The 17,040-nt window shown below is 41.2% G+C and overlaps 1 protein-coding gene across 2 annotated transcripts in view; it reads right to left on the bottom strand.

The window, feature by feature from the left end:
- Nucleotides 1–714: 714 nt before the first annotated feature.
- The window catches only part of LOC124802778, a 37,143-nt gene continuing 20,817 nt past the window's right edge, over nucleotides 715–17,040 (bottom strand). The window contains exons 3-5 of one of the 2 annotated variants that reach the window (XM_047263774.1): nucleotides 1,391–1,527; nucleotides 1,239–1,303; nucleotides 715–906 (exon numbers count right to left, since the gene is read on the bottom strand). In XM_047263774.1, the coding sequence (XP_047119730.1) occupies nucleotides 855–906; nucleotides 1,239–1,303; nucleotides 1,391–1,527 (254 nt within the window). In that variant the 3' untranslated portion in view covers nucleotides 715–854. Of the gene's footprint in view, nucleotides 907–1,238; nucleotides 1,304–1,380; nucleotides 1,528–17,040 lie in introns of both variants that reach the window. The other variant, XM_047263775.1, reaches the window with a different exon arrangement.

Raw genomic sequence — 17,040 nt, 5'->3', positions numbered from 1 at the left:
GCAGTCTTTATGATTACCGTGTGAGACCACCTGAAGGCTCACTTCAGGCTTGGGCCATTCATACATTTTTTCTTTATGGCAAAAAGGACTGTCACTACAGGAAATTGTCTCTCAAATTGTAGTACATCACGGTAATGCCATTCAAACATCAAACCAGTATCGTGAGACACAAAACACTGAAGATTTGCCTTCTAGTGATTGTTCACAGTCATCAAAACTAGTTGGGATTACATTCCCTACAAATTAATAGCTTGTAGGTATCACAAAGAGAATGTAATAGAACTGTGTGCTACCTTTCTGGAGGCAACTGAGAGGTCCGTGTTGAGCCAGACAGCACACAATCATTTTTGCATGAGCAAATAGCCTCGAGGCATCCATTACAAATAACAGTACATACCCTCAGCATCACAGTGCAAGAAAATATCTGAAATGTAACCGGGATCAATGACAATGTGTTCTCTTCACTAACGAATGCACAATTTGACTGATGTCGTGTGGGGTCTTGACTTTGGGGTCAGCCAGTGACCAATGCACATCTGAAATGTGCACCCTACACATTAAGGAGGGAACTGGACAGGTATCACAAATGTTGGATGTCTTTCATCAATATCTGAAGTAACATAGGGGATTTGGTGCACTACGAGATATTATTACTCAATACTGAACTGTTAACTTAACCATCAGTTTGCTGTGATAAAATCAAACAAAATGATAAATATTTTATACAGAAATGTATTTACAGCAGGCAAAAGTTCTGCTCTGACTCAGTTACAAAACATCATCAACCATCTTTTCTCATTTGCACATTCAAACTATTGCTATTCACTATATGGACCAAAATATTTGGCTCCTGATCAGCATTTAAAACAGTATAGCATATCCAGTTCCTCAGATCCTGAACTCATTCTGAAAAAGAAGAAATTGAAGCTGTAGTTAATGTAACATACTTCTGCACAAATTATTCACATTGGTGCTCTATGGTTAAGGATATTCTAGGATAGAAACACCCAATAGTAAATGAAAAATGAAGGCACATAACCATTCACTTGCACAATGAGTGATAGCTAGCAAAAAGGCACATCTGAAAGGTCAGGAAATCACACTAGCTCTGATCTTTCTAATATCAGTAGATCAACAGAAAACTAGTACAGTTCCCGACCTTTTAACTGCATTAGTATTCAGTATAAGTAACTGTTTGCCTACTGCTATTTTTATAATTTATATTTGTTTTAACTTACCGGACAAAATCTTTCAGCATGTCAGATGATGACATTGGATGGTTCTTCAAAACTAGAATGCACGACTGGAAAAGAAATTGGACAGATGAATAAATGTTTCAGAAATGCTAATGTATAGTATTTAAAGAAAGAAATATTTTACTTTGCTGTACCCTCCAAATAATTGTGGAAAGATATTTAGGTCCATCTACCAGCACAAGCAGGATTTTACATGCTCCATACCAATCATGCCTAAGGAGACATTTTCGCAATTCATGTACCAAGTACGTATGTGCAAATTTTTGATGACCTGTAAATGAAACAAAGCCTTTCTACGATTAGTCACTTGACGCATCAGTAAACTGATGAAATACTTTCATTAAACTATAGATACACATTATGCACATTATTTATTGAAGTGGAAATGAGGGTAACATTACATTTCTTTGATTGCTTCTCAAAGGGAGGAATATAAGTTCCAACAACAATTATCTACGTGTACCGAAAAAGGGTTCAACCTGAAGTTACAAATTTCTCCTTGCACAATGGAAGACTAATAATCCATTTTTATAGATTCGTGACCCAAATGTAAGAACATCTGTTCTCCCACTCTTGTATTACGTTTTGTTTTTTCATAAAGTAGTCCAACTTAATTTCTTATAGTCAATCGTGCCAGTAAACTCTTTCGATATGTTCAATTGAAAACAAATGGGAATAAAAAGAAGATTAGAGGTCAACATCCTGCTGATAAGTTCATCAGATCCAAAGCAAATGCTTGGATTACAGAGGAATGAGGAAATAAATTGGCTGTGCCCTTTTCATAGAACCATCCTGGCATTTGTCTTAAGCGGTCCAGAGAAATCACGGAAAACCTAATCTGGATTGCTAGGTGGGAATTTGAACCACTGTAATCCTGAAGACAAGTCCAATGTGCTAACCCCCGTGCTTACATTCAATTGAATTGGGCACAGTAATTATCAGCTGCCTCCTGTTTACACAAAAGTGAATAAAGACAACAGATAATGTTGATTAATCTTTCTCATGTACACGGTCAGCCTCACTGGTGATTTAGGGCATCTAAAGCAGGTAATTAATCTGCCTGGTGACAAATCATACAATAATATTAACTTTACGACCCCCAAAAAATTCCTTTCTGTTCCACAGGAAGAGAGAATGAATTAACTTATGGAACATCTGAAAAGTTTATTTCAACAAAAGAAAGGATGGATGAGGTCATTAGGGATGGGACACAAGCTCAGATTGGGAAAGAACGAGGAAAGAAATCGGCCATATCTTCTTTGTAGCAACAATAAATAACTTAGGTAAACCGCATAAAACCTAATTTTGAATAGCGGGATGGATTTAAATCACCACTGTCCCAAATGTGAGTCCACCTGCACTGCCTCACTTGGCTTGTTCGGTATGCTGAATAGAAATGTGTATATTCATTTAATATCAAGCTTCTGATTGTGTAGGGCATAATGAATGAGACTAACAAACTCACTAATCTTCAGAGGAGTTTGATGTGGCCCACTGTAAATTCTTCTATTGCGCCAATCTCATCATCTCAGAGTAGCCCTTACACCCTACATTCTCATTTATTTGCTAGTTGTGTACTAATCTCCGTCTTTCCCTACAGTTTTTACCCTCTACAGCTCTAGTATGATGGAAGTTACCCCTAATATATTAAAATGTATCCTACTGCACTGTCCCCCCTCCTGTTTTCTGCTTGTTCCTTCCTTCGTGTATTCAGCAGAGAACTAATGCATTCCTTATGCATCAGCCCATTACATTCACCTACAGCACCAGGTATCAAACACTTCGATTCTCCTTGAATCTCATTTCCCACCGTACTATGCTGCACTCCAAATGTACATTCTCAGAAATTTCTTTCTCATGTTAAGGGATATGTTTGATACTAACAGACTTCTTTTGGCCAAGAATGAATGCCCTCTTTGCCTGTGATAGTCTAGTTTTTGTGTCCTCCTTGCTTCGTCTGTCGTGGTTTTATTTTACTTCAAACATAGCAGAATTCCTTGAGTTAATCTACTTAATAGTCTCCAATTTTGATGTCAAGTTCATCACTAATTTAATTTCTGCTACTCCTCATTATTTCGGTCTTTCTTCAGTTTACTCTAATCCATATTCCATTCAACAGGTCCTGTAATCCTTCCTCACTTCCACTGAAAACAGCAATGATATCGACAAGTTTTATCACCAACATTCTTTTATCTTGAATTTTAATGCCACTCTTGAACCTTTCTTTTATTCCCGACTTTGCTTCTTCAGCGTACAGACTGAACAATAAAGGTGGAAGACTGCATCCCTGTCATAAACCCTTTATAATCCAAGCACAATGTTCTTGGTCTTCCATTCTTATTTTTCCCTCTTGGTGCTTGTACATACTGTATAGTACCCTGGCTTTCCCTTTAGCTTACTCCTACTTTGCTCAAGCAATGGAAACACCAGGTAGGAATATCAAAAATGTAGGAAAAGACAGATTGCTACTTATTGTAAAAACAACATGTGAAGTAGCAGACAGGCACAATTAAGAGACATGAACAACATAGAAGTCACTTAAGAATAAAATAAACAGGAAGCTGTAAATAACATTCATTTGAAATTTCTAAAAGTCTGCAACTTGATGTGTGTTCTTTATGGTAAGTAGCCATCTGTCTTTTCCTACATTGTTCCTGTTTTTCTCAGAATCTGCACCATTTAACATTGTCGAACACTTTTTTTAAGTCAACAGATCCTACGAAGCTCTCTTGATTTTTCTTATGGCTCACTACCATTATAAATTGGAACGTCAGAACTGCCTCTCTGGTGCCTTTATCTTTCTACAAAGCAAACTGAACATCATGTAATGGATCCTCAATTTTCTTTCGCATTCTTCTGTGTATTATTCTTGTTAGAGAACTGGCATGACCTGTTAAGATGCCCATGCAATAGTTATCCCTCTTATTTGCTTTTGTTATCATCAGGATTGTGGCAATGGTAATTTTCTGAAAGACTGATCAGTCTCACTGATTCTAAAAACCAACTTGAGTACACATTTTGTTGGGATTTCCCCCAATGGTTTTAGAAATTTCAAACAAATGTTACCTATGGCTTCCTGTTTATTTCATTCTTAAGTGACTTCTACTGCTGTTCATGTCTTTCCCAGAACATTTTTGTATTTCCTTTGATCAGCTGACATATTTCTTCTCTTATCCATGATTTCTTCACACCTTGTACCTATGTCTGCTTTTACAAGTTCAGGGATTTCCCTCTTTACAGATGTCCATTCCTCTTCAACTGAACTGTTTACTGCAATGTCTACAGCTACAGAGAACTTCAAATGTAGCTAATCATTCCTCATGACTTTAGTATCCCACTTCTTTCCCAGTAAGTCTTCCAGATGAGTCTCTAGAACTGCAGTCTACTCTTCAACATTAATAAGTTGTGATCTCAGTCTATATCTGCTCCTGGGTACACCTTACAATCCAGTTTCTGATTTTGCAATCTTTCTCTGACCATGATGTAATCCAGCTAGAGTCTTCACATGTTCAGGCCTTTTCTTAGTATATTTTTAACTCTTGTGATTTTTGAACAGTGTATTCACTATTACTAGCTAAAATTTATTGCAGAACTCAAGCCTTTCTCCTCTTGCATTCCTACTACTGGACCCATATTCTCACGTAACTCTGTCTTCCACTCCTTCCCCTACTTTCACGTTCCAATCACCCAAGATTATTACATTTTTCATCTCGCTTTACAAACTGAATTACCCATTCAATATCTTTATATATTTTCTCTCTCTCTTCTTCAACATCAACATGTGACATCGGCATGTATAACTGAATTATTACTGTGGATAAAATGCCAAAATCAGCTGCAGTTTATGTTTTATTTTAAAAACCAAGAGTTAGTCTATGTTCTCTCAGGACCTCTGATGTGTAGTAACTGGGTACCAGCCTTCGGGGGCCAAAACTGGTATAACTTTTAAAATAAAAAGTAAAGTGCTATTGGTGCTGGAATTTTATTGAAAATAGACATTATAGTTGCAGAACCTGCATCAACATGCTCAAAATGCTAGACAAGAAATGAATTAGTATTTTTTGGCATCCGCCTGCCATCAATTCTGAAGAGAACAGTACTATCACTGAACTGTTCACAGAAAGTCACTCTTTGCCTTATATCCTTGCACATCCTTACACACAATGAATCTTACTACCATGATCCCATTTTTCTGCTGTTGAGATTACCCTATATTTGTTTGACCAGAGATCCTCATATTCTTTGAATTTCATTTCACTGACCCTCACTAAATCTGTGCATTTCCCTTTTCAGACTTGGACTCGGGACATTTTGGGTATAAGTCAAAGACACTACCCTTCGGCCACAGGTGTGGGGATGCTGAATGCATAACAAGAAGGGCAGACGCAATGATCACAGGTTTATTTGACTGACATGAGACCATCACAGAAATACTGAAAATCTGAAGTGGGAGACACACAAGGATAGAATTGACTAACCACCAAAAACCTACTTTCAAAGTATCAAGAACCAATGATAAATGAGGAATCTAGGAATATACAGATTAGACTAATTACTACATTATTTAATTGCTCATTTTTCACGCATGCTGTTTGAGAGTGGAACGGCAGAGAGACAGCTTGAAGGTGGTTCACTGAACACTCTGCCAGGCACTTTATTGTGAATAGCAGAGTAATCACGTAGATGTAGATGTACACACACACACACACACACACAAGCATTTAAGCAGTAATGTTTCCCGCACATTGCGTGCAAATGCAACAATAAGAAAGAGCAGTATGTGGTAACCTCTGTCATGAATTTCATAATTGTTTTCAGAGCTTGGACGTAAATGGAGACTTGTGTATTGGGGATAAATGGTACTACGAACACAACTTGTCACTACTGTGTATCTTGTAGTCTGGCAAGTTTCGCGTTTTCTTGGGCTCTAAGTTTGTAATGATAATCAGTAATTAACAATCACTAATTAATTGGATGCAGTTCACTTTATAGAACAATGATATCAAATCTTAATGTTCTTATTATTTTTATTAGTATCTTTTCTTCTTTAAGTAGGCTACTATTTATAATAAGAAATTTAAATAACGAGATTTGTCTGAACTTCATGTTTCTTTATACTAATAAACAGAGGTCAACCTATACAACAGAATGTATTACTTTTACTGCATTACTAGATAAAAATCATGTCCAATGAACAAGGTGGCATAGAATTTGGCCTCGCATTTTCGACGGTGGAAGATCAAATCCTGATCCAGAATTATGTTACCCTAAATAACTTGAAGCAAATGCTCCGATAGTTCCTCTAATATCCTGTCACTCCAGTGATATCAAAACTAACTCAGAGAATCTCAGCATATGTAGACAGTGTCAGTACGTGTAGCAAATCATCCCACCAGTGTCTGCTGTGAATACTGATGCCACTGAAAACATATCACATGTGGTTGTCAGTTGGTCTGCTGCAGGAAATAAATACGTCATCCAGCAGTCGGATCAGAAATTTTTTCTCACCATTTAAACCTCTGTTACGCTGATAACTTCTTACTTCGCTTTTTTAGACCTAGACTTTGATTTGGAACTAATTGACTATGACACTGTTTTGATGGTTTTGGCTTTGCTTATTGGCACGAATTTGATTTCACATTGCTTGCAATCTTAACATTTGTCCTGTACTGCATGTTCGGCCATCAACGTATGAGCCTCTCTTTCTTTCCAAAAAGATGTGTCGTTTGCAATAGTAACTGTGTAGTAGTGTCAGGCTATGACACGAAAGTGGTAATGAGAAACTAAAATCCTTGTGTGTTATTAGTATATCATGGATGCCTGGGAAGATGCATGATTAAAAATGGAGGGGAAAAGGGTACTGGGAACGACAAGAGATAAATGATTAAAAGAAGTGGAAGAACGCACTTGGAAGTGAGAAGAAAACTGAGCGTGAATAACGGCTGAGAGATGGGAGTGAGAAGGCCAGAGAAATAGAAGCACTTGTGTTCAAAGCAGACACTGCCAGTGGCAGAAAGCTGTACAAGATGAAGATAATGATGACGACAAAATCTATTATGATGAATGCTTCACATTTCAGGCACTCAACAAATGATTGCATAGATGTCCAAAACACTAAAAGCAACTCACGTAAATTACAGTCAAATCAAACAGAAGCAACTACTTTTGCTTTACGGTATCAAAAAATTCTAGGTTTTCTTATATGAAACAAAATTCCACATGGTCATGAACCACAAGCGTCTAACTTCATTTACAGCATCCCAAGCAAACCTACCAGCTAATACAGTGCAAAAATTATATTCATGGGTGCTGTTTTAGAGAAAATTACCATTATGAAATCAACTATCAGCCCACTGCTCAACACACCAACACGGAGGCTCTGTTGCATCTATCAATAGGTACTAACCACAAATTCAATAACCAAGAAATGTATTGTTTCCAGCTTGAGGAAAACATTAGACACACACGAAAAATTCCTTGCGATGGCCCAGGGTGCGGCTACACTCACAGCCCATTGTGCGGAGGTAGAAAAGAATGGGTCAGCCTAGTATGGCCAATACGAAGACAGCAGAGGATGGGACATTCCCAACGGGAGTGGCAGAGGTAAGAATGCCACATGATGGGAGTCTCCTTGATGGCATGAAGTTTATTAGACAAGGGGGTAGCCTCCCAAGAGTCAACCCATGACTGAGCAAAAACTGATGCATAGCTGCCAGAGGGGTCAGCGAGAACGGGAGGGGGGGGGGGGGGGGGTAGGTAGTCAAACCCCCCCCCCCCCCCCCCCACTCCCTCCCAGCCATATGATCAGCAAGTTCATTGCCCGAGATACTTATGTGGCAAGGATTCCAAAGGAAATCAACCAAACAAGCGGCATCACCAAGATCAGCAAGAAGGTTGTGGATGGCAGACACCAAGGGTGGCAGGAAAAACACCATGTCTGAAGGCAACTCATTGAGTCTGTCCATAACAAGTCGGGTGAGGCAGGACTATTTAAATAAAACTGAGGGTCCAAAAGATGGCCATCAATTCTGCAGTAAACACCCTACATGTGGCAGGCAAGGGATGGTGTTCCGTGCCAACAGAAATTTTGAAGGCATATCCCACATGATCAGTGGATTTAGAGCCAGGCACTGGGTATTGAGTTAGAGCTTCGAATCAGGAAGGGCTGTAGTGCGGTGACAGAAATGCACTACCCTTGACTTAAGGTGAGAGAATTGAAAACTGTGCGAGAGTGTCCACATGGAAGCCCACTGGATGACACCCTGGAGCTGTTGTTCTCCAGAGGCCACTGAGTAGGAGCTAGTCCAAATACAGAAATTATCCACATACAGAACAGTGGTTACCAACGGTCTGGCAGATGCCACGCGTCCATTAACAGCGATCAAGAAAGAAAGGACACTTAATACTGAGTCCTGTGGAATGCCATTCCCCTGGGTCATGGAGAGCTCCGAAGACCCCACTCATGAAGTGCAAGGAGGATGTGATGGCACCAAGCAGTGTCGTAGGCCTCACAAAGATTGCAGAAAACTGTGACAAGATGGCCCCACTGAGAAAAGGCCTATCTAAATGCGATTTCTAATTGAAGCAAAAGATCGATCAGAGACCATGCCTCTTGAAAGCCTCACTGGCAAGAAGATAAAAGGTTCTGAGATTCAATGACCCAACCGAGCTGACGAGCCACCATCCATCAAGTAACTTACATGGAACACTGGTCAGGCTGATAGGTCTGTACTATAAAGGAACGACGGATCCTTGCTCGGCTTAAGGACAAGAACCACAATACTGTCTCTCCACTGAGAGGAGAAAATTCCTTGGAGAAAAATATGGTTAAACACCTGGAGGAGATAATGGCGTTGTGGAGGACTGAGGTGTTGAAACAATTGGTTGTGGATGGAATTAGGGTCAGGAGCTGAATCATGAGAAGAAGAGAATGCTAGAAGCAGCTTCCATTCAGTAAACGGTTCATTACAGGATTCTGCCTGACAAGGGGTAAAACATAAATGGGAAGCTTCTGCCCGCTTTTTCCAGAGGAGGAAGGCAGCCAGATAGAAGGCTAATGCCAATGCCGTTGCAAAATGGGTTGCGAGGTGTTTCGCAGTAAATAATGGATCTGTACAAAGCCCATCTGGAAGGGTAGCGCCTGGAATGGATTACTGCTGCTGACAACCCTGGAGGGTGTGGAGTGTAACCCACATCCATGATGAAAGGACACACGACTCTAGAGAGGAGACTAAGTTTTCCCAACATACCTGTTTGATATGTTTGATTAAGTAATGGGCTTTGGCATAAACACTTTTAAAGGCAATAAGACCGGTGGAAGACGGGTGCTGTTTTAGATGTTTCAAGGCACGATGACAATCACAGATAGCAGTGGCAATAACCACTACAGCAGGGCAGACAGTGAATGGGGCCCATAAAGTGAGGAATGGCAATGCCGGCAGTGCAGATTATCTTATCAGACAGATCACAGAAGACTTCATCAATGCACCCTGACAAAAAAGGTGGAAACACCACTTGTATACAGAGGCCAATCAGCATGATGGAAAGCCAAGAGGGATAACCAGGTCATTGGGAAGGGAGCAGGAGAAAGGAAGAAGGGGAGGGGAAGAGAGTGATAGATTAATGGCAAAGAAAGTGCCATATGCAGCACTTAAACACATAGAGGAACCATCATTAAGAAGGCACTGGTCTTGGTCCACAAGAAATTGGACAGTGAGGAGCCACGGCTAGATGAAAAAGCACTGCCCCACAAAAGGTGAGACAGATAGATATCCAGCAATCACAGGCCCTGCAGACCACATGCTGCTTCCACAAACTGCCTCCATTCCTTCCTGTTTTGTGGCCATTTTCTCCAGGTGTCTTCAATTCCCAGGGCTGCTAGGTCCTTCGTCAGGTCGTCCATCCAGCACTGCCTTGGTCATCCAATGGGGCATTTAGTGTTTGGTGAGGGATTATTAGTAAAATGAGATTCCTGGAGAACAACAGAAGCTGCCAAGTAAATGGCAATAGGGGACTGCACAGCTGGGAGGTGATGGCAGAAGCCATTACAGTTCCACTGGATGATCACACAGCAGGTATCCAAATGGGTGACGAACAGATTGGAACCAATCATGTTGCTGAGTCGCCATCCATCACCAATGATGATGGGATGACATCCACAAATAAGATGTCAGACACAAATTGCAAGGGAAATGTCGGCACCTCCGGGGAACCAGAGTGGAGTTGGGGGTGGGGAGGGGGCTTATGTTTCTTTTTCTCTTTCGGAGATTGAGGAGGGCAGGGCACAGAAGGAGAGCACGCTTCTGCAAGATCAGGAATGGAGAGAGAGCAGATGACACACTGTGCACCCCATATCCGATTTGTGATTGTAGGCCTCCAGCCTGAGAGACGCCAGAGGGGGAGGGCTCCTGGGAAGAAGCCCCATCACTGGCTGATACCGAAGAATGGGGGTACTCTTTTGGCCGGGGAAGGGGAGCAGCACCCAGAGGGGAGGGCGTGGGAACTGTAGAGGAGGGGGAGGGGAGAGGGGGAGGGGACTGGGTAAGGAAGAAGTAGGAGGGGAAAAGGATGTAGCAGAGGCAAAAGCAGAAGAGATCAACACTGGGTGGAGTCTGTCACCTTTCTGACAAGCCTCAGTGTAAGGTAGATGATTGAGGGAGTTATGCTCTGGTATCTTCTCTTCTTTCTTGTAAACTGGGCAATCTGGTGATGGTTGAGAGTGGCAGTCATGACTAGTTATACACACAGGTGGCGGAACATAGGGGCTTCCCTCATGGAGCGGGTGTCCACAGTCACACGCAGGGGCCTGCCATACAGCAGGATGATACAGGCCCAAAACGCAAGCACCAAAAGCACCTCACGGTTAGCTAGACGTACAACTTCAAGTCACATCGGTAACGCCATGTCCTTGACATTCTCTGGGAGGGTATCTCCCTCGAAAGCCAGAATAAAGGCGCCGGTATTGGTGTGGTTGTCTTTATGATCCTTCTGCATATGTCAAACAAACTGACCACTACATGCACAAAGCCACCCTGATACCACCCACTCCGATTAGGTGCTCTCCATGTGAGTGCCATCCAGCCACAGTAACGGCCGTCTGCACAGCGGCTGTTGCTGGGAGTTCTGATGCTCTAGGATGACAAGCAACCCCTCCTTAGCATTCATGGGAAGGCAACAGCTCACATATCAGAACTGTGATCCCTGTATTGTCAGGGGGGCTCAGCCAGAAGCGTGCATAACAGCCCCACCACAAGTGCTGGCTACATGTGCTGGTGACATAGCTGGGTGGAGGTGGGGGGGGGGGGGGGAGGCTATGGCAGGGGAGGAAGAGGGGAGAGGAATCCACACCATAGACACTAGGGAAGGAGTTCTTCCCCAAATGGCTCACACTAAAGACAGAAAATTTAGAAGTGGAGGTCAAAACCCAAGGGGGGACCAAAATGTCAAAAAGGATGAAAGAGAACAGGCAAGAGGAACAAAACCACAAGGAATATAGAGAACCAGGTGGATAGCCAGGTCGACATACAGAAGAACACTGGGAGAGGAGAAGGAGGGGGCAGCAGGGGAAGAGCAAGGATGGGGAGGGAGGGGCATGGTGAAGGGTGAAGGAAATGCAGTGTGGGAAGGGAGAATGGGCTGCAATGGCTCAGGCCCCCATGTCTTTCATGCATGAACTCACAAAAGAACTGTGAACCCCCTGAGGAGGGAATTTTTCTGTAAAACGTAACCCAAAAACTTAATTGTTAGTAGTGGATGTGACTATTCACAAGAAATGTCACATTAATACTTTCAAATCCAGGACCTTTCTTACACTTTCAGGTTGTGGACCCTACTCATACATCAGTACCATTTGAAAAAGATGTTGCTGATAAAAGTTAACAACAATTAATGAATTTTTTTTCTTTCGTTTTAGTGGGCACAAAGTACCTCCTCCCTCCCCCGGTAGTACATGTTATGGAAAACACGCTGGTATTGCTAGGGTTAAAGGCTCTTCCTGCACACAAATTATATTTTATACTTTATGTGGAGTATAGAGTCTTTCATTATTACTGTTCTCTGACTGCCTTCATAGTCGAATGATTAGTGTTGCTACCATTGGTGTGAAAGGATCTAGGCTCTGTTCCCTGTACAACCTCTGATTTTTCTGAGGTTGGGTGGTCTGGAACATGGTCCACTTTGCCTCTTGATGCCAAATGAGGAGTTGCTTGAATAAAGCAGCAGTGGCATCACCAGGATTTACCTAGCAGCAATAATAGCTAGAGAGATTGGCAACATGCAATCACTTGTCCCATGGCCATAGAATGCTCCTCCTACTGTCTTGTATGCAGCAGTCTGCCAATGGAAAAGCCTAAGGTGTAATCTGTGAGTGGTGCTTAAGTATACTGTTGTTCTCTGGACTTCGGACATATGAATGATGTACAGATGTACTTTGTAGTTTGGCAATTAAGAGATGTAATTAAATATTGTATGTTGTGTTGAATAATCAGTATTTTCACATGGCATTTGGTGACCTGTTATGGACTCATACACAACACCATTGCATGGGAGAAAATTGAATCACAGACTGAAATGATAAATGTATCTTTTGTAAGCCAATCCAAAGTATCACACAGAATTACTCATGACAATCATGTCACATAATGTTCACAAACTGTGACAAATGCTCAAACTCCTGACCAAATAATCAAGATATATCATTCCGCAAACATCACAATGATCATCAGGGCACCCTCTGGAAGTGCTGCAAACTCAAGCACCTGAAATTTCGAGGAAAACAAACAGTGTTCCATACCTGCAACCCACTGGTGATGCTCCTCCAGAAGAAACGAGCTTGTCTGTCAGGGACAATATCTGATAATACCACAGAAAATTTTGAGCAGCTGTTTGGCAGTGCCTACCTTCCCCTGACAAGGAGAATGCTACCAGAAATCAATAGCGGTGGCAGCTGATTTCAGACTGGACAGCTATCAACTATTCATAACAGAGCACTTTACCAAGCTACAATTCTTCTCTGATACAAGTGCTGATGTTTCACCTTACTCCTCATCTTCCACAGCAAAACACTTACGGCAGTCACCTGCACACTGTGAACGAACCTTCTGTCAACACCTATGGCCATGCCACCTTGCATCGTAACTTCAATCTTCCACATGAATTTGAATGGAGATTCATTGTTGTGATGCTATACCCAGTTGTTGAAGCAGATTTCTATTGTTTAATGGCCTCCTTTCAGATCTACACCACCACAGTCCGTCTGACTCTACGACACAGTTGTCTAGCGAAATACAGCTACACCACACCTACCACACTAGCATCAAAGTGAATGCTGCCGATTCACCAAATGATGACCCACTCACCCGTTTCCTGAAGTTACCCTTCCATCACCTAATCCAGCACTGGTAAAACACTATATGATATACCTTCAGAAAAATTCAAGATCACAAAGTTCTCTTTTGTGTTAGCATGGAGGGCTTTTTCACCTTCAGATCGCAGTTGGGTCTCAACACACTATACTGTTCGCAGAGTAAGATCAACAAGTGGCATCCTTGTAGCGACTTTTGCCAGCATTACACCACAACGATACCTGACAGCTACCACATGCCACATATCTAAAACTGTTCTGCATTTTTGTGGCAAAATGGGTTTCTCCATGTCTGCCTTCAACAGTGCTTTCTATCATATACCAATTGCACCAAAAGGCATATACAAAATTGCTATTGCAACTGGTCACCAAAATTTCTGAACATGCCATTTAGACTAAGCAATGCAGCTCAAACTCTCCTGATCTTCAAGACAACATGGTTTGGTGATTAATCTGTCAAAAGGGGCAATGGAAGTAAAATTTTTAAGGTACCTTGTCAATGCACAATGGATTTTGCAACTTCAAGACTGAGCGGAAACCATTTCTAAATTTCTGCACCTCACAAGAATATGTGAATTCCATTGTTGCTTGCACTTGATGATTTTTTATCAACCTTTTGTGAACAATCATGCATTGTTGCAAGCACTTCGCAACAAATTCTTGAAAGATATGTCTAAACCTAGAACACATGACACAGATGACCAATGAAAAGAAAGCATCCTATAAAAATTGAATAAATATCTGAAGATAAGCTTTACGTTTGAATTTCTCTTTGCTGCACATATAGATTCACAATCTCTACCTGCTTGTATGCAAGCGTGAACATATGTAATTTCATACATATATGATACCTCTCTCTCACAGCACCAGTGATTGCTTAGTATGTAAACATCACAAACTCTAAAATACAGAACAGGATTTACTGAAAAAAAGTGTGTCAAAATTGATAGTACAATTACAACGACATGTACAACATAACTGACAATCTCTACCTTTACGTATGTGATGTACTTTCCCAGAATCTTACCAACAAATCTAAGTAATCTGTACACCTTCTCCTCTACTATTGATTTAACGATTTTACCCAATTTGACATTGCTTCATATTATTACCACTAAATAAGGCCTACTTTGTATCAGGGCTTAGTGAACTGTTTGCTTTCAGGAGTCTTAACTGTTTAATGAGGAGTCTTACTTCAGTGTCTTTAGTAAAAAATTATAACCTCACAAGCAGAAAAGTTCGCATACGCCCATGAGTCCTAAGTGGACTATACCTCAGTCTAACCGTTTTGGCACCACGCTTAGAGCTAGACATTTCATCCTTATCACAGATTATAAGCCACTTGGAAAAGGCATAATCACACCAGAGGTGGCAACTGGACTTCACTTCACAGTTTACTACAGGTATCTGACATACCAATGCTGGTGGTGAGCAGAATGGACCAGACGATGCCTCATCTTGCACTGATGCTGCTTTGTAGGATCTTTGACTTTGCAGCACTTGGCAATGCTCAAGAAGGAGCCAATGAACTGAAGATGTCCCTTGAAGCACTGTCAGACTTACAGCTCTGACACATTCAAATATTGCACTCAACTTTAATGGCAAACTGCAATGTATCGATGTAACAAGCCCTACCATTTGTCACTACAGATTTCAGCCAACAAGCAACTTATAGCAGTCGGACAGATACCAGTTATACCATTTCTCTTGTTAGCCTGTGGACCATCCAATGAATGTGGCAAGAGCAACAATGGTAGCCACAATCTGGTTTTGTGAGTGGATTGTCTACTTTGGCATATCCCTCCATGTCACAACTGACCAGTGCAAACAGTTCAAGTTGCACCTCTTTAAAGTACTTTCAATATTACTCAGTATGAACCAAATGAAATGGGGCCTCTCCCCAAGTCACAGTCACACTAGTCGATGATGGTCATCTGATGCAATGCAAAATTGTGATTCATTGCTGAACACAATGCAACCCATTGAACAGCAGTTCATTTTTCCTGGTCATGGTACCACTCCAAAGACAGCCACTGGTGTTGTTGTGTTAATGGAAGCCTACGAATGGGGCAATAATTCCTTAGTCCAGCTGCTGCTAGTCTCCAACCAATGGCACAGGATGACACAGAATGTTGTACAAGTCGATTACTTGTTCTTGGATGGCAGGCGCAGATGGGAAGGGGTTACGATGTGCTTGGTGTACAATACAGTAAGCCTCCCTTGTGGTGCTCAGACGTAGTCATCCAGAACCTGGACAACAAGTATGCCTGCCAGCACATTTCCATGCAATCCAATATTGGGCCATGAGGTATGGAGGCCATTCTACATGTCACACAGGATTATATCTCTAATTATTTACATGCCCGCCGATTTTTGTGTGTGTGTGTGTGTGTGTGTGTGTGTGTGTGTGTGTGTGTGTGTGTGTGTGTGTGTGTGAGCGCGTGCAAGTTATAGTAATGTCTGCTATGTCTTCTGTGTGTTTCAATTTTTTTTGTCAGCTTGTAGTATATATGTTGCCCTCTGACCTGACTGCAAATGGTCTTCTAGCTAAACACTGTTATCTTCATATCAGTTGCAATAACCGTCTTTCTACTGAATTATTTATAATGGAAAGGGTAAACATTACTATTGAATTCATAGATGGTTGCATTTAATGGTTAACTGCTTTTTCTATTTTACAAAGGACATTCCATCACCATATCCCAGTTGAGTTATTCATTGGTGTAATGTTTTGTCTATTGCATCTGCTACTTGTGTATAGCCTTGGGTATTGTTTTCTCTCTCTTAACTGATTGACTTAACTGAGCTGCTATTATTATTATTATTATTATTATTATTATTATTATATTATTTCCTTTTATGACTTAATTGGACCACTTCATCTTCTTTGATAAGTGCATGTTTTGTTCCTTCCAAATTGCTCAATGTATTTTCAATTGTTTTGATATTTTACATCTGTCCTAATCTGTAAATACCCTTTTCACTGTGTGTCATTTGTCTACTTGAGATTTTCTGTTTTGTTTTGTAGATAATATGGTTTCTACTTCTTATTTACTACACCAGATCATCTTAGCATACTGAATGCCAGCCCTGCCCCCCTCCCCCCACTCACTCCCAACCTACCTCCCTCCCTCCCCTTTCCCCCAACCCCAAAATGGCTATGCATCCTAAAAAAACTACCCTATCTCTCCCCAATAGCTTTGATATTCCCAATGATTATGTCTGTCTCCTAAGCATAAACAGAAAAAAAGTTTAGCCTCTTTACATGTGCAAAAGGTTTTTGATTTGATTCCTAGCTGGTTGTAAGATTTCTTTGGTACTCTTATGTTCCTTTCACTTCCGACAATGCGATACATGTTTATGTGAAAAAATGCCATACTTCAGTGGTGTCAGAAGCCATAATAAACTGCTGACACCTAACCC

This window comes from Schistocerca piceifrons, chromosome 6, assembly GCF_021461385.2.
Source record: "Schistocerca piceifrons isolate TAMUIC-IGC-003096 chromosome 6, iqSchPice1.1, whole genome shotgun sequence".
NCBI classification, from domain to species: Eukaryota; Metazoa; Arthropoda; class Insecta; order Orthoptera; family Acrididae; genus Schistocerca; species Schistocerca piceifrons.
The sequence above is the reverse complement of the archived record's forward strand: the minus strand, read 5'-3'. Positions and strand labels throughout refer to the sequence as shown.